At 37.2% G+C, this 21,909-nt stretch overlaps 1 protein-coding gene across 1 annotated transcript in view; it reads left to right on the plus strand.

Moving 5' to 3' along the window:
* Nucleotides 1-1,456: 1,456 nt before the first annotated feature.
* The window catches only part of LOC306852277 (uncharacterized protein MYH16), a 47,635-nt gene continuing 27,182 nt past the window's right edge, over nucleotides 1,457-21,909 (plus strand). The window contains exons 1-5 of the mRNA XM_079388993.1: nucleotides 1,457-1,632; nucleotides 12,135-12,341; nucleotides 14,584-14,688; nucleotides 15,217-15,362; nucleotides 19,826-19,916. Coding sequence (XP_079245119.1) covers nucleotides 1,501-1,632; nucleotides 12,135-12,341; nucleotides 14,584-14,688; nucleotides 15,217-15,362; nucleotides 19,826-19,916 — 681 coding nt within the window. The 5' untranslated portion in view covers nucleotides 1,457-1,500. The remainder of the gene's footprint in view (nucleotides 1,633-12,134; nucleotides 12,342-14,583; nucleotides 14,689-15,216; nucleotides 15,363-19,825; nucleotides 19,917-21,909) is intronic.

Below are 21,909 nucleotides of genomic sequence, written 5' to 3' on the forward strand. Positions count from 1 at the left end.
TTTAAATACAAAATAGTATTTTGTATTTCAAATACGTATTTTAAATACATGTATTTGAAATCCTGCCCATCCCTGCATATAGCTACATAACTGTTACGGTACGTGCTTCCAGACAGGCAGAACAAACACACGGGCAACGGGATATCAAAAGAATAAGAGATATTTGAATAATAAGAGCTTTCAACAAGTAACATCAAATAATAACGGACATAGGAACAAGGGAGAACTCAGGCTTATAAAGGCAGGTCATCATTAAGGGAGAACAGAAACAGGTGAGGAGCTAATTAACTAATCGGGGAAACTGGGTCAATGGAAAACATGGCAAAAACAGAACAGACTCGTGACAATAACAATATAGCCATTACTTTTACCATAAGAGTGGGTGCGGCTGTAACTTTAATGTGCGAGATTCCAGTCTCATGCTTCCAGTTATTTTACCTATACTGTACAAAAAGACATATTTGACCTGTTTACCATTATGCTGCTTGATATTGCAAACTTTATTGGTTAACATGTTGTTCACAATCATAAACAAACGGGTAGTTTTTAGTATTTACTGCACTTTTTTCTAGTTATAGAATGGCTAATGAATGAAAAAAAATGTGTGGGTTTGTTGAAAAATGAAAAAAGGAATAAATAAAGAATAAGTAAATACATAAAAATTGCTTACTTCCAAGTTCCAAGTGGGATTGAAGTAAAAATGTAGTTTTAAAAGCCCTCATCATTCAAATCACATACAGTTATAATTTGTTTACAATATATATGGCAATATTCATGCAAAAACCCTTAACCTGGTCTTAGAGCAATGTATATCTCCTCTTTTGTTTATGAAAACAGACCATTCCCAATCTTCTGTCTGCTTTATAGGGGTGGACCAGCTTCGTGACTTTACATTTATACTTCACCAGTCAGTTGTCATGTGTAATGAGTGTCACTTATGCCAGTTCTGAATTTGCAAAAAGACGTCCCTATAGGAGTTTCTGCTATGTCTCTTTGTAATCATGTACATATCGTGATTCATGATGAATAACATATGATTACTTTAACAGAAAGACTCTCTTCCCTCATATGAACGCTCAGACAACATACAGAATTACCAAATTTTGCCATAAGTTAAATATATTAAAGTTCTGCAATATATAAATATATTGTGGAAACTTAATTTCCTGTAGAGCTGCTTTGCAACGATTTGTATCGTAAAAAGCGCTATACAAATAAACTTGAAACTGTTTAATGCAGTCCTATTAATGATTTTTCCTCTTGGGTTTTAATCTGAACCTCAGTACATTGAAGCACAAACCTTGCAGCAGTCTCTCTCTCTTTCTGTGTGTGTGTGTGTGTGTGATCTGGGAGAGTTATTGTAGTGGAAATGTATCAGTGGAAGAAGTCGGGCTTGTTTTGAATTGGGCCAAAAGGCCCCAGAAGCAGGAGGGGCTCCAGACGGCAGTCTGACTGAAGAAACGCTCTTTCTGTGCTGCTCAGGTTCATCCACAGGCAGGGATGAGGGATCGAGAGGAGCTGAAGAAAGCCATCGAGCAGACGGATCGCCTGCTGTCCCGCGTCCGGCAGCTGGAGGGGGAAAACTCAGAGCTGTGCAAGGAGAAACATGACGTTTTCATCCGGATGCGTGCTGTAAGTCTTTCTGCTCGCTGGCATTGATGCTGTTGACTTCATGTGCAGGAAATGTCTCTTTACCTGGAAAGATTTGCTGGAAAGGTTAATTGAATACCGTGTCACATTCAGTGGGGTCCAGATGTTTGAGAGCACTTCTGTTTTGCATTTTTATGCTTGAATGCACATGCTTTTCAATTTAAATAAATTTACAAATATTGCTATAAAATAAGCATGATTAATTACAGTAAATATTATATGATTAGTGTCATATACTACATTAGGGTCCAAGTCTGAGACCCCATGGGAAAATGCTTCTCTAGTGCATTATTCTAATTTAATACACATGCTTTTAAATATATATATATAAAAGCATTTATTTTTTTATATTCTAAAAAATTCCAAAACGTTTTTTTTTAAATAGTTTAAAGTAATAATCTTTTAAAAAATATGATTATAAAATATATATTACAAATTGTATTAATGATCTGATTAGTGTGACATACAGTGGGATCCCAGAATGGGAGCACTAGTAAAAATGCATTTTTGTATTTTTCAACCTTAATGCACATGCTTGTCATTGTAAATAAAATTAAAATCATTAATTAATGTATATATAGATATATTTAAATATTAATATTTTACAAATATGAATTAAATACAAATATTATTATAAAATATATTGCAAATTAAAATACAGTCACATACAGTGGGATCCAAGAGTGAAAGCACTAGTGAAAATACTCCTGTTTTGCATTATTTTACTTGAATGCAAATGCTTTTAAATTATATTATAGTACTAATTAGTAATATAAATATTATTTTAAGCTATATGTTATACATTATATTTTAAATGATCTTATTAGTGACCTTGAAATGCAGAATTAATCATTTGAAATAATAATAAAATATACATTTTTTATTTCCATATTGAATATTAATTTGTCATGATGCTTCTTTTTAAATTTTTCAAAATTCTAAATTTAATTTTCCATACTTTCAGTGCACTCTCAGAGTTCTGGACTCCGCTGTATATGGTTTTATTCCTGCTGTTTCATATTAAGATAGTTATTATATAATACTCTGCTGGTAGACAGTTTACAGTACATAATGATATAATTTCATAGACTTCATAGAGTTATTCAGCAAATGTGCAAGATCCACCTTCCTTCTGTGAACTGATACTCTCTTGCACAGTTTTTATTTGTTGACTGAGCTCTTTCCTAACAATTCACAGAGAAATCTGATTGGGTTTTATTGTGATGGAGAGACAGGGTGGTGTAGTTGTCTGTCTTTACACCCATCCTTACACAAGCATGGGAAGTGGGTAGAACTGCAGCATTATTGTTGCCTGCTGGGATGAATAAGTACGAGGTACGAGGCTCTGGGATTGTGGTGATATTGCCAGCGCTTGCAGAAATGCCACGGTGCAGCAGGGCCAAGATAGGGGATTATTTGAACTGATTGCATTAGCAGACACTCCGGTCCAAAGCCTCAGTTCTCTCATATTCTTCTCTTTGTTTCTGTAAATCATTGTACTGTAGCTCAGATGAGTGAACAAGTTTTTTTTACACATTTATGCAGTGACCTTTTAAGTTTGTCGCTAATCGTGAATATGTTCCAGTAGCAGCTTTTCATTTATAAGATTAAAGTCTACTATAAATTAATAATTAGTAAATTAATCTAAAATATTTGTTAACTTGAGAAACATTGTCATCCTTTGCAGTGCCATCCTTTGCCAACCAAGTTTATTGCCAGTAATGATTTTCTTCAGAGTATGAAAGGATAGGTGTCTTCTGACTTTTCTGCACCTTTATCTGGCAATAGAAACATGTGATTTATGAGTGAAATATCTTTGTGCTGCCAGCTCAGAATACACAGCATCACTTCCTGGCTCAGGTTAGACAGGATGATGAAACAGATACAGGTAACTTTCTTTTTTTTTACTGTACTTTTGGATAGGTATCAGAAACGATTCACGTTTTGTCCTGTTCTGTGTGCAGGAATATCAATTCAGCGCAAACTGGACAAATGCGTATCTTATATCAGGTGTTTATGAAACATACGTTTGACTCAGTGGTTATTCTGGCTGATCGTGTTTATTTCCAGTGCGCTTTCCCTGATTCCATCCCCTGTCAGAAAATCTCTCTCCCTTCTGTAATTATAGCAGATCTAGATTACACACAGCCATAATTCATCTGTCCTCTGCTGCCAGATCACAGCCACTGATTGCTGGGTAAGTACAGTAGATTAATTGGGTCTTATTAGAGAGTATGTTATTTAAAGCCACACTTCACATTTTTAACATCACATTGAAGGCATTCATTGAGTACTGATCTTTTTTTCCTTTAGCACAGTTAGTTCTAGCTGCGTTTCTTCCACTATGAGATTGGAATCGGTTCATATCACGATAACTTCCAAATCGAATGCAGATCAAAATAGGCATTTTGTTATTTCCTAACAGCTTCTGATTGTCTTTCAGTTTTAGTTCTATGAATCTAGAATAGCAAATTTAGGATTGTGAGTTGTAAACTCAGATTTCGGAGAAAAAATTCTGAATTGCGAGATATAAAATAAAACTTAGAATTGCAAGATATCAATTTAGAATTGCCAAAGAAAGTCAAAATTGTGAGATGTAAAGAAAAAGTCAGAATTGCGAAATGTAAAGTCAGAATTGTGAAAAAATTGGAATTGTGAGATGTAAACTCTTGTGAAAAAATTGTAGAAAAAAGTCAGAATTTCAAGTTTGCAAAAAAGTTTCAATTGCAAGAAAGAAGTTAAAATTGTGAGATAAAGAAAAAGTCAAAATTGCAAGATATAAACTCAGAACTGCAAAAATGTTAGAACTGCAAGATGAAAAGTCAGAATCGCGAGATGTAAACTCAGATTTGCGAAAGTCAGAACTAGGAGATTTAAACTAATATTGTAGAGAAAAAAATGTCATTGCAAGAAAGAAGTCAAAATTGCGAGATGTAAAGAAATGCAAAATTTTGAGATGTACACTCAGAATTGCAAATAAAAGTCAGAATTGCAAGTTTGCAAAAAAAGTTTGAATTGCAAGAAAGAAGTCAAAATTGCGAGGTATAAACTCAGAACTTCAAAAATGTTAGAACAGCAAGATGTAAACTCAGAATTGCAAGAAAACTGTGAGATGTAAACTAATAGTTTACAAAAAATAATGTAATTGTGAGAAAAAGTCAGAACTGCAAGATTTAAACTAATAATTTAGAGAAAATAATGTCATTGCGAGAAAATTCCGAACTGCGAGATTTAAACGAATAGTTTAGAGAAAAATTTTAATTTCGAGAAAAAGTCAGAACTGCGATATGTCAACGAATAGTTTATAGAAAATAATGTCATTGTGAGGAAAAGTCAGAACCCTAGATGTAAAAAAAGGCAGAATTGCGAGATGTACACTCAGAATTGCGAATAAAAGTTTGCAAAAAAAACTTAGAATTTGCATAATGTAATCTCAGAACTGTGAAAAAAGTTATAATTGCAAGAAAAGTAAAAAGTGAAAATTGTGAGATGTGAATGAATAGTTCAGAGATATAAACTCAAAATTGTGGAAAAAAAATCTGAATTCAGAGAAAAAAAAAAGTCAGCGTTATAAGATAAAAAGTTGCAATAACCTTTTTATTCTGTGGTGGAAACAAGTTTCCATAGTTTCCAACTTAAAATGTTCTCAGCAAAAATGGTTTACCATCTAATGACCGATAATGTGAAATGAAAGTAGAACGCTGTGATGCTGTATTACTTGCGCATGTGGTGCAGGTCCTGAGGTGCAGGGCTGCATTTGTGAATGAGGCCTGTCCCTAGAAGAGGAAATACACAAACGGCATGTCTGCTCTACACCCTTCTATGACAGTGCTTTATACTGCAGTAAAATGCCCATTAATAGTCATTAACGCATCACTTTTGGGCCAAGAATTGAATGAAATAATTGAAAGCAGATTCAGATATGGTAAAATCCTAATAGGCCTGACATAAACATCTATTTACTAATGTTTTATATTGTGCAGTTAAATACAAAAATGTTCGAATACTCATGGATTAAATCTAAACTTCCATAGATCAGTGCATGTCATATATCAAATGTTTTCCAGTCTCACAAGCTCATTAAACAGCAGTTTGATATCACAGATGTGCTGTAATCACAGCTGCTCCAGTGTTTCCTATGAGATATAAACTGAGGAGTTATTGTTTAGAGTAATTCTTAGTTTTAACGGGCCACATTTTATCCACACTTTCTAAATATTTACGGCATTTTAGGAGTTTTTCCACACTTAATGATTCTGTTATGTACCGCCACCCAGTCATGAACCTTAAATGCAACAAATATGACTGAGAGGTCAGAAGACTTCTACACACGACTTTTCTGAGAGACAACTGCAACATACGAGCAGGTAGCATGTGGTTTAACAGATCTATGTTTTCTGAGCATGTTTCTCTAATGCAATCCTAACCATGTGCTCTTGGATTCAGAGAAACTTCTGTCCTCTCAATGAACATCTGAGTTTAGCTTACTTAAAGGAACATTTTACAACTCCCCTAGAGTTAAACAGTTGAGTTTTACCGTTTTTTGAATCCCTTCAGCCGATCTCCGGGTCTGGCGGTAGCACTTATAGCGTAGCTTAGCATAGATAATTGAATCAGATTAGACCATTAGCATCTCGCTCAAAAATGACTAAAGAGTTTAGATATTTTTCCTATTTAAAGCTCGACAGGTAGTTACATCGTGTACTAAGACCGATGGAAAATGAAAAGCTGCTATTTTCTAGGCCGATATGGCTAGGAACTATACTCTCAATCCTGTGTAATAATCAAGTAAATTTGCTGCCGTACCATGAGTGCAGCAGGCGCAATGATATTACGCAGCGCCTGAAAGTAGTCCCCAGCTAGGTAAATAGTTATGATATAGCTGGGGACTACTTTCAGGTCTAGAAAATCGCAACTTTTCATTTTCGGTCGGCCTTAGTACACTATGTAACTACAGGAGAGTCAAGCTTTAAATAGGAACATTATCGAAACTCTTTGGTCATTTTTGATGACCAAATGCTAATGGTCTAATCCGATTCAATGATCTATGCTAAGCTAAGCTAAAAGTGCTACCGCCAGACCCGGAGATCGGCTGAATGGATTCAAAAACGGTAAAACTCAACTGTTTAACTCTAGGGGAGTCGTAAAATGAGCCTATTTCCAAAACAAGTGGAGTGTTCCTTTAAGACTGGACGCTGAAGTTTGAAAGGTTACAGGATGTTGAATGAGGGCTGTTATGAAGAACCATTTCTGAAGAAGTGATGGCTATCTGTCATCTGCAGACATACATGAGTGAAAAAGACTTTATGCTGTTATGCTTCTGAAAACAACATGCCTCTGAAATGCAGACAAAAGGTTGGGTTTCATGCCATGGGTTTAGTTGACATTTTTATAAATAAAATTAGATTAGAAGAAGATAAGAGTTAGTTTTGTTACCATTGTGCAGACACAGTACAAGTACAGAGCCAATAACTATTCAAAAGTTTGGGGCCGGTAAGATTTTGTTCTCTTCTGCTCATCAAGGCTATATTTATTTGATCAAAAATATAGTAGAAAATTGTGAAATATTATTACAATTCATAGTAGCTGTGTTCTATGTGAATATATAGTAAAATGTAATTTATTCCTGTGACCAAAGCTGAATTTTCAGCATCATTACTCCAGTTTTCAGTGTCACACGATCCTTCAGAAATCAGTCTAATATGCTGATTTGCTGCTCAAGAAACATTTCTGATTATTATCAGTGTTGAAGCTGCTTCATTTTTGTGGAAACTGTTATTAATTTTATTTTCAGGATTATTTGATGAATGAAAAAAAGTTCTAAAGGACAGCATATTTTATAACATTATAATTGTCTTTACTGTCATCTTTGATCCATACAATGCATCCTTGCTGAATAAAAGTAATAATTTATAATAAAAATGTATAATTTTATTTTCTAATAATTTTCAATTTTCAAATAATAAAGAAAATTCTGAAACCAAGTTATAATAATATTAATAATAAAATAAATGAAATTAAGCTATTAATAATAATAATGAATAAAATTATTCATTTGATTTGGGTGTTTTTACCACCCGTTGGAGCTTCTTCTCAGCAGTTGGCATAGTATAAACATGCATTAAAAAATGCATGAAATCATATTGATATTCATTCATGTGAAAGTGGGAAGCTTATATTGTTTGGGTATAATTTATGGTCATATTTGAAGCAGATTGTGAAGGCGTCACTGTCTGTGCATCATCAGTGTGGGATGATTACATTCAGTTTCATGAAGAGGCCACCATAATGGTCACCATTATTTGGTCTGAAACTCTGAGCAGTTGAATCTCTGCCAGTGGGTGTCAGGCCATAAATCACCGCTATGGTATGTGGTTGAGTACGCAATTCACCAAACACAAACTACATACAGCATGTCAATTGCATGTTGATTTAGTCACACCTGTTGAGATGTAATCAGCGTCCGCCAGTGATGGGTCTTGGTTCACCTGTGGTAGATATAAATGTTTGATGTCTAAGCACAGAGTGTTTTGTCTGTAAAATTGAATGGCAAACAGATTTTCACATAGATTACAATAATAGCTTTGTTCTTCTGACACTCTCAGACATTTTCCAGACTGTAGGCATGGTTTGGTTTTTTAAATAAATGCACGAAACGGACTGCAAATCATTGGCTGCTCCGCGTCTCGTGCAGCACAGAGAATTAACGCGAGTGCTGTTGTGATGGCACAACGACACTCACACAGTCTGTTACTCTACACCTCGACATCAGGCAATCATCTGTGCACCTGTTTCTGTCCGACCACGGCAGGACTTCAGAAAGACGCCGTTGGTGTTGTGTAGAAACACAGGAGGCGTCCAGCTGTTAGAGGAGGGCGAGACGCTGCTCAGAGATGGATGGTGTTTGTCAGGTCGTGTCTGTTGGGCGTTCGCTCTCGGATGAGCGACAGGTAGAAGCTGAGCACGAGGAGCTGGACTGGGATAGTTTCACCACATCCATCCCACTCCATCAGGTACAGCGCGAGTCTGCTATATTGATAATGCATGTGCATGATGATGCCAGTGATGCTTTGATTCCTAGAGAACATGGACCTGTGTATGTTTACATTCAATTCACCATTTTGTTGCTTTGGGTGAATGCATCTGGATATATTTTAGTGTCGTAATCAGCATCCTTGCATTGTTTTGATAAATTAGGTCATTTTTAAGCATGTGCATATTTTCAGAATTATGCACAATAACTTGATTTTTAAATGCTTTTAAGAAAACGTGAGTGCGTTTGCCAGTGCAAAAGTTGCTGCCATGATTCTAGCATGCTGTGGATGGTTGCCAGGACATTGTTATTTGGTTCAGAAAGGTTTTAATAGGTTGCTATGCATTTGCTAAAACATTGCTTGGTGGTTTCCTCTGTCACTGCATCACAGTGTGGTACTCCAGCTGCACTGCAGAAAACCGCCGAGCTTTGACCCGGACCGTCAAAACTGCTCAGAGGATCATAGGAATCAAACTCCCGAACCTTGACATGATCTATGCTAGCCGTCTACAGAAGCGAGCTAGCAACATCATCAAGGACCCAACTCATCCAGGACACAGACTTTTTGTACCCCTCCCATCAGGGAAAAGATATAGGACAATCAGAACCCGCACAAACAGACTAAAGAACAGCTTTTTCCCCAGAGCTGTAGCCTGTGCCACCCCCCCAACACACAAATAGTTAACCCATCCTCTCTTCTCCCTTCCTCATGTTTGCTGCTAATGCACAAAGACACTTATTGGACATTAATGTTTGCACTAAATTACCACATTGTAAATAGTGTTATATTTTATATAGACACTCTATGGGACATTCATGTCTGCACTCAACTACTATACTGTAAATACTGTTACATTTCTATCCTTAAATTTATCTTGTCTATTATTATACTAAGTGCCTTTTTATTTTATACAGTAATTTTATACTTTTACTACATTTACTATGTTCTGTGTGCTGCTTTCTTGTTTTACTGCTGCTGGCCTCTGTGAGCTACTACAATGACAATAAAGTCTCTTTACTTTACTTTTCTTATAGGTCAAAGTCAAAAGTGTGATATTCACTAATTGGGGCTCAGGGTCTCTCCTTACACTAGATCATATTTGTTGTTAAAAAGTAAGAGCATCATTTCAGAATTGCAAGATCAGCTATATTTTTAAATGTTCAGAAGAAAATGTTAGTGTGTTTGCAAAAGTTCCTAGTGCTTTGTGGATGGTTCTTAGTGGTTTTAATAAGTTCCTACGCGGTCGCTAAGACAATGCTTGGCGGTTTCTTATTGGTCAAAAAAGCTGTTTCTTGACATGATAATATGATTCATTTTTGTTGTTAAAAAGTGTGTAATTTCAGAGATCCGAAAGTAACTTGATTTTTAAATGCCTGTCCAAAAGTTGTTTGAGTGTTGATGGTTGCCAGGATGTTGTTATTTGGTTTTAATTACGCAGTTGCTTGATGGTCTTTTATTGGTCAAAGTCACAAGAGCCCTTTCTCGATTCTGATGTTCCCTAGATAGGGCTCTGGCTTCCTCCTTCAAACTAAGAGTGTGATTTTTAATTTTTTTTTCTCACCCACCTGTTTCATCATTTGCCATGGCAACATAGCAAACACCACTAATTACTGTTTGCAAATGGAACAGGAATGTCTATGCATCATGTTTAATGAATGAATCAACGGACCCCATCTGAGTTATAGTGGCACATAATGCATGTGTGTTGCATGTTTTCTACAAATGTTGATACAGATATCCATTAAGCAAGTAATCTATTTAAACAGCACTTACACTATTATCTATGGAAGCCCGTTTCCGCCACTGAATAAAAAAATAAAATTGCGACTTTTTATCTCTCAATTCTGAATTTTTTTCTTGCAATTGTGAGTTTATATCTTTTTTTATAGCTTTTTATTAAGTTTATAACTTTTTATTCTTGCAATTCTGACTTTTTTCTCAGAATTGTGAGATATAAACTCACAATTGCGAGTTAAAGTCCAGGGTTTTTTTTGGGGGGGGGGGGGGGGGGGGGGGTAATTATGGAAGCCCGTTTCCACCACTGAATAAAAAATTAATATGTTAATATGTTAATAAATTAATATAATATGGTGATATGTTCTCAGAATTTTGACTTTATTTTTCAGAATTATGACTTTTTAAGTCGCAGTTGTGAGTTTGTATCACGCAATTATGAGGAAAAAAAAGTCAGAATTGTGAGATAAAAAGTTGCAATTACCTTTTTAATTTTTTTATTCAGTGGTGGAAACGGGCTTCCATAATTATCACATAGTGCTTCACAGAATAAAGATTCAATGATCAAAATAAGACAAAACTAAACCTTAACACACAACCATACAATCATTCATAGCAGAATCCAGATTAGTCATCACTCACCCACCACAGCACACTCTTAGCTGGAGCAATTTTTAACAATCTTAAAGGGACAGTTCACCCAAAAATCAACATTTGATGTTGATTTAACGAAAATGTGGTCTTCAAATTTGGTGATTCATAAAATGCAAGTCAATAGCTACCATCACTTTGAGAGACAAAAAAAGCATATCAGGAAACTTAAATTAATACCCGTGGCTCCTGATGATTTATTGAGGTCTTTAATTAACTAGCTGGTCTTCTGGAACAAGCTGATCAAATTGTTAGAAAATAAATAAAGGGTCATACATTGAGAAAAATGACTTTGAAACAATTTTGAGTCAAAATTGCTAGTAAATTTCACAAATAATTACAAAGAAATAAAGAGTTTTTTTTTTAAGAAAGGCCTAGTATTTTCTTGTAAGTCATAATCTTTGTATTATTTATAACTGCACATAATTACAAGGAAGTTCTGTTTCATGAACACTTCCCTCGTCTCCCATTGGTCAAAAAAACAGATGGCCCCGCCCCAAACTCACACCATTGGTTGAGCCAGTGTTGTTCTGTCTCTTCCAGTTGAGCTGCTCAAACAAAAATATTGCAGTTGGTCCTGTAACATTTTAAGGTGATGTAACACTGCCAATAATGACTTAGTTGATAAGCAAGTGATAAAAACAGATGCTTTACTAATAAGTCAAACACGAATGACTGAAAGCAAAACAGAACAAGCACATTTATGGAGAAATATGCTCGTGGGCAAAACACATCCATGGCCAACTTTGCAAGGACCCTCATACTTGTGTGTGTTTTTAACTTGATGGCATGTATCAAAGTACAAGCTGTAAAAGCAGAGCTTTTTATGTCCTGTTGGGACTAGTTTGTTAAATCATCCGCTTCATGGAGGGAAGATCACTTTGTCCTTCTCATGTTTTGAAGCTTCTGATCACAGGACGCTTGTGAAGAGCTCGGCTGCTTTACGTTTTGAGCCTCTTTTGTTGCTCTTTTCCTGTCGTCACCCTCTGAAGTGCGTCCCCCGAGGCTGACATGCAGCAGGAGACTCATCCGTGTCCTCTGTCTGTCTCGTCTTCCCCGGAGCAGGAGCAGGAGAGCCTCCAACAGGCCGAGCAGCGCTGCGTTCAGCTGGAGGCACAGGTGGTGGGACTGGAGGAGCGTCTGGAGCAGGAGGAGGGTGCCGCCGCTCAGCTGGCCTCCCAGCGTCACCGGCTCGAGGCCGAGTGCTGCAGTCTGCGCCAAGACCTAGAGGAGCTGGAGAACACGCTGACTTCAGTGGAGAAGGACAAGCAGGTAGGACTGAGGTTCACACGCTGGCTGACACGCGCTTGACCCATTACAGTGGAGGGACTGCAGCCATTTCTGTTCTTATGAGGTTTTTCCACGTTGTAAATCATGCATCATTAGTAGTCTGGAGAATATCATATGAAACTGTATTGGAATATTTCATGCTTCATGATTTAGAGCAGAGGAGAGGACCTACAGTTCTTATGGGGACCAATCTAGATTTTGACTATTTTTAAGTGTTAAATTCAGATAATAAGGGATCATGCAGGGTCACTGGTAAATACTGTATGCATTTATAAACATTCTGGTAAAACTAAAATGATGGAAAAATTTAAGTTTTTTGTTGTCTCACAGTAAAAAAGGGACTTTATATCTTAATTTTTTCTCATAAATGCAACTTTATTTTTCATAATTGCAGCTTTATAATTTATCGTATTGTGAATATTTCTTGAAACTTGTGATTTTATGTTTCATATAGGGACTTAATTTTTTTTTTAATTGTGACTATTTCTCATGTTGGCATTTAGTTGGCACTATTTGTCATAATTGCATCTTTTTCTCGTAATTGCTTTATTGTCATGACATGCACTGTATTTCTAGTATTTTGCACCTTCTAATAATTGTGACTGTTTCTAATGATTGCGACTTTATTTGCCATAATTGCAATTTTATTTTTCATTATTGCAACTTTATTTCTAGTTCTTGTAACTTTATTTCCTATTATTGCGACTTTGGTTCTTATAAATGCAACTCTGTTTTGTCTTTTTCAAGTTATTTTTCATAATTGTAACTTTATTTCCAGTAATTTATTCCAGTAATTTATTTCTCATGTTGCCACTTTATTTTTCTGTAATTGCAACTATTTCTTACTATTGCAACATTGTCTCATAATTATGATTTATTTCTCATAGTTGAAACTGTTTATCGGAATTATAAATATTTGTGATTATATTTCTTACAGTTACATGTGTTGAGACTTAATTTTTTTGAAACTACGACTTTACCTTTACTTATAATTCTGACTTTTCTTTCACTTTATCTAACGCTTTACATTTGAAATTTGACATGAAAATAATATTTGGTGATAGTTGTTCTGGCAGGATCTTTGGCAATCGTTTGGGTGACATACTATCCATGATAAATGTGTAAAATCCTGCCGCTAACGTTGACATACACAAGAACAGGCCTGTACGGTTGTTTGCTCCTTTACACTTCAAGCAGAAATGGTTTGGAGTCCATTTGTTGCTATAGAAAAACTGTGGGTGACATCATGTGTGACCTCAACTCAAGTCTTAGCATTACATTTAGCTTTAATTTCTAAATTTAAAACAAAACTGTAAAAATATATTCAAAAATATAGTCAGTTCCATAGGCGTTGTGTCCTGATGGCAGTAATTGTTACATTGACTGCACTGCATAAAGCTGTGCTGACTTCTAATTCAAGCTAGGTGTGCTGCCTTTCAATTACAGCACGTAGTCCATAATTATTCCAATTATAATTTTGTCTCATCGCTTAACAATTTACAGTAAGTGCAGATGTGTGGGGTTATTTGTCTGCTCGTAGTTCTAGTTTATGTCTTTTTGAGTTCAGAGGAACAATGACAGCTGTGGTATCAGGATAAAAGTATTTGAGAAGCCTCTCCACCCTTCTGGTCTAGATCTGCTTCTCAAAGCTCCAACAGGCCCATACCCGCACACGCACACGCACACACACACACACCCCCTATACCAACCCTACACCTAAACTTAGCCCTCACAGGAGACTGTGCATTTCAACTTTCCCCAAAAAAACCTCACTCTGTATGATTTATAAACGTTTTGAAAAGTGGGGACATGGGTCAATGTCCTGAAAAGTCACCTTCACCTTGTAATACCTGTGTCATACCTGTGTCATTATACAAATTTATATCGTCATTTGTCACAAAAACGCGCACATGCACACACACACACACACACACACACACACACACGTGTGCTCCATTAGTCCCTCATGTCATTGTTGAAACAAATCACATCTGCCACATGCAAAGTCAGTATAAGTTTCTTTTTCTAACAAAATTACTGCTCTCGTTATTGCAACTTCACTTTTCCAATTCCAAAGATTTTATTTCTTGTGATTGAAACTTTATTTATTACTATTTATTATTTCTCCCAACTGAGACTTGGCCATAATTGGAAATACTTTTCATAATTGCAAATGTTTATCTTACAAATATTCCTAAATCGGATGCACCTGAACTCTCTCTAGTCCTCAGACTCTGCAGTGAGGAAGCTCTCTGAAGATCTCACCCAGAAGAACGAGCTGGTTCAGAAATTGCAGAAAGAAAAAGAGCACCTGGTGGAGTTGAGCCAGGTGAGTGCTGCTGAAATGACATGGAATCACATTCTCTGCGTGTATTTGTTCACGTTCCAGAATCCATCACTCAGAACAGTAGCCTTAGACATATGTTGGACAGTTTTGACCAGTGTTTTCCAAGGATGCTGCAGTGTAAAGGTCAGTCATGAGGAGAGGTAACTAATGCAATCAACACAGGCTGCTCTTTTAAATGGGACAGAGCCATCTGGAAGACAAGTTGAAGGTCGTTAACAGGTTAGCGTTCATCCCTCTGGCACAAAAGGTCATTTCCGACTTTAATCTGGAAAATAACTTAAAGGGTTCAGGTCACTGCTGTGATTGTTTCTTAAATAATGAAAAATATTTTTTTGCAAAATGGTTTATAATGAGTTGCAGCAGTGAACTGCTTGACCAAAGTTAGCTCATGACCAAAGAGAAAGCCAAGCTGAAGCTGCAGGCAGAGGATGTGAGTAGATCAGCAGATCACTGTGGTCTGGGCCACAGATAAATAAAGAAATCACACCGATCTGCTTGATGTTCTCCTAGCAGGAGTATCTGTTGGAGCAGGAGAGGAAACAGAGGATGGATTTGGAGAAGAGCAGACGGAGGCTGGAGGGAGACGGTAGGAACACTATGGACAACCTGACAGAGATGGGCAAGATGAGGGCCAGTCTGGAGGAGATGATCAGGAGGTGAGGAGACGTTTCACAAATGCAAATGAAGATAAATTAACTGCACATCACAGATGAATCACAGTTATCTCATTTACTTCTGAAACAGTTGTTCTAATGCCTTACGTGTCCCTTTTTTTCTTTGTTTAGTCGAAAATTAAACAAACCAGAAACTGGGATTGTAAGCAGTGTGTGAGTTGAAAATCTAATAATTAATTAAATCATAAAAATGTAAGTTGTAAGCAATAAAATTACATTAAAAATGTTATTCAATATTTATTTGTATTATATGGTTTCGCTGTCAAAAATTTTATGGACTCCATATAATGTTATAACTAATATAAAAATAAATTATCTCTTGGAGTCACTGATGTCTTATGTGGCTCCAAGATGAAGAGAAGATATAGCAGCAAAACAGATGTTTGGACGGCTCTTGTCTATAACATGATATGTGCTTGGAGCGCCGCTATCTCTGCTTTGATGAGTTAAAGGCCTCCAGGCTCCTAGAGCTGTTCAGGCTTGTTAGTATGCAGAATGGCGTATATTCTGTAGAAAGCAAAACCAGCTGTTTCATGGAGGCAGAAAGAAAAAGAAAAAAAAAATATTTTAATATTTGAGTAATGGTGAAAGGGTTAAGAGCAGAGATAATATGTGGAAGAGGAGGATGAGAAAAAAACTGCTCAATATGGTGGATGTATGAATGGAAGCTCCGCCTTTCAGTTAAAATAGCCAATCAGCTTCACCTGTTTGTTTATTGTTGATTTGAAGACATTCTGTATGATATTGAATCTTTACCAACAGTTTTGGAGACTTTACTCGTTCTTGAAACAGAAGCCTCTTACGTGATGAATGAGCAGGCAAAGGCGAGGCTCTAAATGCAGGGAGTGTATAATACAAAGATGGTAGAACATACAGGATGCTATAAGCCAGGGAACACAAAATATGCATGAATATGAACATTGACTGACAAACCATGAGTGGAACACAAGCACTATTTAAAGCTGAAGTCTGTAACTTTTTTGGGTTAAAAATGATCCGAAATTAATATTTGAGCAAGTACATAACCAGCCAGTGTTCAAAACGATTGCCTTACTTTAGCCTGATTCACAACGGTTAGCTTATAATAATGTTTTCTAATTTGAGTGGTACGGGTAGGTTTTTGGGGTAAAATTCAAGCATGGCACTGCGTCATTACGTCACATCTGTAAAATAAAAAAAATGTCCCGGCTAGTAGGCTATCGCATGTGAGGATCCTGCAGGTGGCGGCTCGTTTATATTCTTTTCTCACAGCAGCTGGAATAATTAAATGTATCATTTTGATGGTGGATTGTGATCCAGAAAGTGTTATGTGTTTATGAAACGCATGTGAATTAAATTTAATCATATTCCAGTTTTAAATGTGCTTCTGATTACAGATAGCCTGGGATTACACAAGATTTGTATTTTAAAGACAACCAGTTTGAAGGGAGCATAGTTCGCTTTTTGGGTTAAAAGAATTTCTTAATATGAAATTCGAAAGGCATGACAATTAGAGATTAGACTGTACAGAAATTGAAATTACACGCTAATACACACTATACTCATTGTCACCCAATGCTGATGTTGTTAACATTAATAATTTGAGAATAAAATATAACAGTAATAATAATTTGCACGGTAAGATGTGATAAGAGCTAACCGATCGTTAGATTTAATTACTATTTGGTAGCATGATTTATTGTAATGCTTTTTTCCTCAATAGGTCAGAAGAAACGTGGCGGACTTGTTAGTTACTTGTTCAGATGACAATATACACACAATTTCTTTTTTGGGTCATATATTCCAAGACGTAGGTTAGAATATGTGATTCCTAAGTACAGTATCCACACCATTGCGGTAACTGACAGACTGACACACATACTCCTCAAAACATTAGATTCAACCGCGCGGGAGCTGTGACGACTCACAACCCCACGCACCGAAGATAATTCTGCACAGAGCTTCCAGGTTTTCAAACAGAGATGGTGACAAAGAGGCAAAACTTACGGACTGCAGCTTTAAACACAAAGGAACAAGCTTACAAGGGGGCGTGATAAAAAGGAACACCTGGGGAACCTAAATCACAGGGAACCAATACACAAACTGACTACAAACAAGGCACAGGAACACTTCAACATTAGAGTCCAAACAGGGCACAGAGAACATGTAACATAGCCCCCCGCCTAAAGAGCGGATTCCAGACGAGAAAAGGGAGGTGGAGCAGAGGCGGAACGGGGGAGGGATGGTGGACCAGGCCCATGGAGAGGAAAAGGATGTGGAGACTGAGGTGGAGCAAGTGGCAAGGGTGGAGAGGGCAGAGCAAGGGGCCAGGACGGAGCAGGCAGCACAGACTAGCACCAGGGCGGAGCAGATGACCACCACAGCAGAGCAGAGATCAACCAAAGTGGAGCTAATGAGGCAGCAGACCACCAAGGCGGATCAGGTGCAATGAGAGTCAAGATCACTGGGAGGTCCACAACGGCCTTTTCGGCCGTAAAAGGGCAGGCAGAGAGTTCACAGACGGCCTTCATGGCCCTGATGGGACAGTCAGAGGGCTCACTGGTGGCCTTCTTGGCCGTGGATGAACCGACAGAGTTCATAGCTGGTCCTCCTGGCTGAGACATGGAAGACAGAGAGGCCAGCGGGCTAGAGAGCGAAGCAGACACTGACTTACAAACTATGAGTGAAACACAAGCACTATTTAAACACAAGGGAACGAGCTTAACAAGATAACAAGGGGTGTGATAAATAGAAAACACCTGGGGAACCTAAATCACAGGGAACCAATACACAAAAGGACTACAAACTGACTACAAACAAGGCACAGGAAACACTTCAACATTAGAGTCCAGACAGGGTACAGAGAACATGTAACAAAGCCTGTTTCCACCTAAAAAAGAGGTAATTGTGACTATTTATTGCAGTTGCCACTGGAAAAAAATAAACGGAAACATTTTGTGAGCGAATGAAAAGTTGCTCAGTGGAATGCAAATGTTTGTGAGAAAACGTAAAGTTTCTCTGGGGAACACTTACACAATCCTTTTACTAGAGAACACTTGTGCTTTGTGAGCGAATGCAAAAGTTTTATTTCTCAGAAGAAATTTCTTGAGCAAATGCAAAGTTTCTCAGGGAAATAATACTTTTACTAGAGAGCACTTACGTTTGTACGCACTTACATGAGTGTGAACACAAAGTTTCTCGTAAGAATCAAAGGCAAACATTTTGTGAGTGAAGGCAACATTTTTGGGGGGAATTGAAAAGTTCTGAGCGAACACAAATTTTCTTGGAGGAACGCAAAAATATATTGAGCAAACAAAAGTTTATTGGGGAAACGGTACTTTACTAGAGAACGTTTACATTTTGTGGGTGAATGCAAAAGTTTTGTTTCTCAAAAGAATTCGAAAGTTTCTTGAGCAAACACAAAGTTTCATGGAGGAAGGCAAAAGTTTTTGTGATTAAATGTAAAGTTTCTTGGGGAAACAATACTTTACTAGAGAACGTTTACAGTTTGTGAGTGAATGCAACAGTTTTTTCTCAAAAGAATTCAAACGTTTCTTGAGCAAACACAAAGTTTCTTGGGGAAACGCAAAAATTTTGTGAATGAACACAAAGTCTCTCAAGGATGCCGAAAGTTTTTTGAATGAACACAACTTTCTTGGAGGAATGCAAAAGTTTTTGTGAGAAAATATAAAGTTTATTGGGTAAACAATACTTTTACTAGAGAACACTTACATTTTGTATGAGAACACAGATTTTCTCTGAAGAATTAAAAAATTTGTTGAGCAAATGCAAATTTTCTTGGTAAAAAGCAAACACTTTGTGAGTGAACACAAATATAAATTGAGCAAACATAAGTTATAAAATAAGTTAAGAATTCCATACTTTTACTAGCAAATGCTTATGTCTTTCTCAGAAAAATTCAAAAGTTTCTCTAGCAAAACTTTCTTGGTGAAAGGCAAGTTTTTTTGCAAGCGAACACAACATTTCTTGGGAAACACAAAGGTTTTGTGAATGAACACACATTTTCTTGGGGATACAAACACTTTTTTGAGTGAATGTAAAGTTTCTTGGAGGAACACAAATGTTTTTGTTTGAAAATGTAAAAATCATTGAAATATTATTTTTCCTCCCATTTCATATGGTTTCCATTGCTATATGCCAACTCCATAGCTGTACTTACATTCCCAATAAAAACAGAAAATATCTGTGCAGGGTGTTACTAAGATGGCCATCAAGTGAACTGACTTGCCTTAAAGACTCTTTAGTTAAAACAACAACATACAAATCACAAAGTCAATCAATGAGATCTTCAAATGGTGTTCTGAGATTGACTGGCACGTTTAATAATCTGAAACATGGGTGACGTTTATCGGACACGGCTAGCAAACAACACAGGGCATGCCTGCTAAATTAGCCCTGTCACTCCCATCCTCACACGCTCTCTTTCTCCGTCTGTCTTCTGTCAGGAAAGATGTGGAGATAAGCAGCACCAGCAGCCGGCTGGAGGCTGAGGAGGCGCTGAACGCAGGCCTCCAGAGGAAGAATAAGGAGCTCCAGGTGAGGCCTCGTGGGAGAGCTGCAGCATTCCTGTCTTTCAGCGCTGTGGGGGTCCAAGACTCTGATTTGTGAGCCAGAGATGACTAAAACATAGTTGAGGAGTTCAGGAGCTGATAACGATCTCTCTAGAGAGGGAAAGAAGGCTCCGGTTGTAACCTCACACTGCTTTTTTAAGCAGAGTCTGTTTAACTAGTGCTCTGTTGGCTCTTTTGCACGGGATTCAGAAAGTGACAGCAGAATGATATATTTGAAAAGAAAGAGAGAGTTAGAGAATGTCTGAGGCATTTAAAAGCTGTTGAAAAGCAATGTTAGTTTAACCTCTGTCAGTCCCGCTTCATGTCAAGTGGGTGTGACACCCTCTCCAGATCTAAATTAATTTAGCAATGCATGATATTAATCCATTTAAAGGAGTAGTTCAGCCAAAAATGAAAATGTGCTGAAAATGTGCACACCCTCAGGCCATTCAAGATGTAGATGAGTTTGTTTCTTCATCAGATTTGGAGAAATGTAGCATTGCATCACTTGCTCACCAATGGATGCTCTGCAGTGAATCAAAGCTGATAAAAACATCACAAGTAACTCACACCACTCCAGTCCATCAGTAACATCTTGTGAAGCCAAAAGCTGCATGTTGGAAGAGAAACAAATCCATCGTTAAGACGTTATTAACTAAAATATGAGTCTATGATCCATAATAACACTTCTTCCAGTGAAAAGGGTGAAAAATCTCCTGTTGTCTCTCACATCAAAATCCGCCCACATATTTGTTTAGAGCTGGTTTGGACTGTTTGGTCTTGGACTTCTTCGCTGGAAGAAGAATTATTATGGATTATGGACTTGTATTTTAGTTACAAATGCCTTAACAATGGATTTGTTTCTTACAAAAATGCAGCTTTATGATCTCATTCTGACGGCACCCATTCACTGCAGATGATCCATTGATGGGCAATGCTACATTTCTCCAAATCTAATGACGAAACAAACTCATCTACTTCTTGGATGGCCTGAAGGGGAGGACATTTTCAGCACATTATCATTTTTGGGTGAGCTTTTCTTTTTAAGGCCATTTCAGAGACAATATCAGGAGGAGATGGCGTACAATGGAGATTTATCTTTTGCCACAGATACATTTCTATTCTAATGCATTTACAATCATTTCACATAAAATTCATGGTAATTCAGATTCCTTTTGTTTCCCGAGCTATGGTGAGGCTGAAAGACTTGAGATGGACAAGACAGGAGATGGTTTCTCAGCAGACTCAAGCTTGTTTAGGAAAGACAGACGCTCTTTGTCTCTCGTGCTTGTCTGCTTTAATGAAGGGGAAAGTCGATCCGTGTGTTGGTGAGGGTGGACATGTTTTCACTTTCAGCGAAGGCATTCAGCGTATCACACAATGCATGCTTTATGGCTCCGTCTGCCCATTAATTACTACACAGGTGGAGACGAAGGCAAATGTTACATGGAGCGCTGGCTTATTCTGTCGGGTCGGTTCAGGTGAAGTTTTGAAGTGCTGGTTGGTGTTTATTAATCAGATAATCGTGATTGTTGTTAATCAGAAGATGAGCATTGTGAGATGGGCAGCTTTCATGGGCAGAGAGACAGATCATCTTAATGTGAGTCAAATAAATACAAGTAATAACATGATGTACATATGTACGCAAACCATCATAGGAATGACAGGATAGTGTCTTTTAGAAATAATGATATGGAAGAACTGTCTGCAATCGATCTTTTGATGATCGATCAGGTTCGTTCACTAGGAATGCATTGATCATTCTGTCATTATTTATACTCATTTCCATTCAAACTCGTTTGACACAGAAGGGAACATTATCAATAGTTTGCTGGTCGCTCTTTTCCATGCAATTGGAGCAAATGAGGATGGAAAAACACCACTTAACTATCATAACCGTATGACTCATTCTCAGTATTACATGTTTTCTGAAGTCACACAATGCCTTTGTGTTAATTAAAATTCCAATTCTCACTATG

The sequence above is a fragment of the Barbus barbus genome, assembly GCF_936440315.1.
Source record: "Barbus barbus genome assembly, chromosome: 32".
Classification (NCBI taxonomy): domain Eukaryota; kingdom Metazoa; phylum Chordata; class Actinopteri; order Cypriniformes; family Cyprinidae; genus Barbus; species Barbus barbus.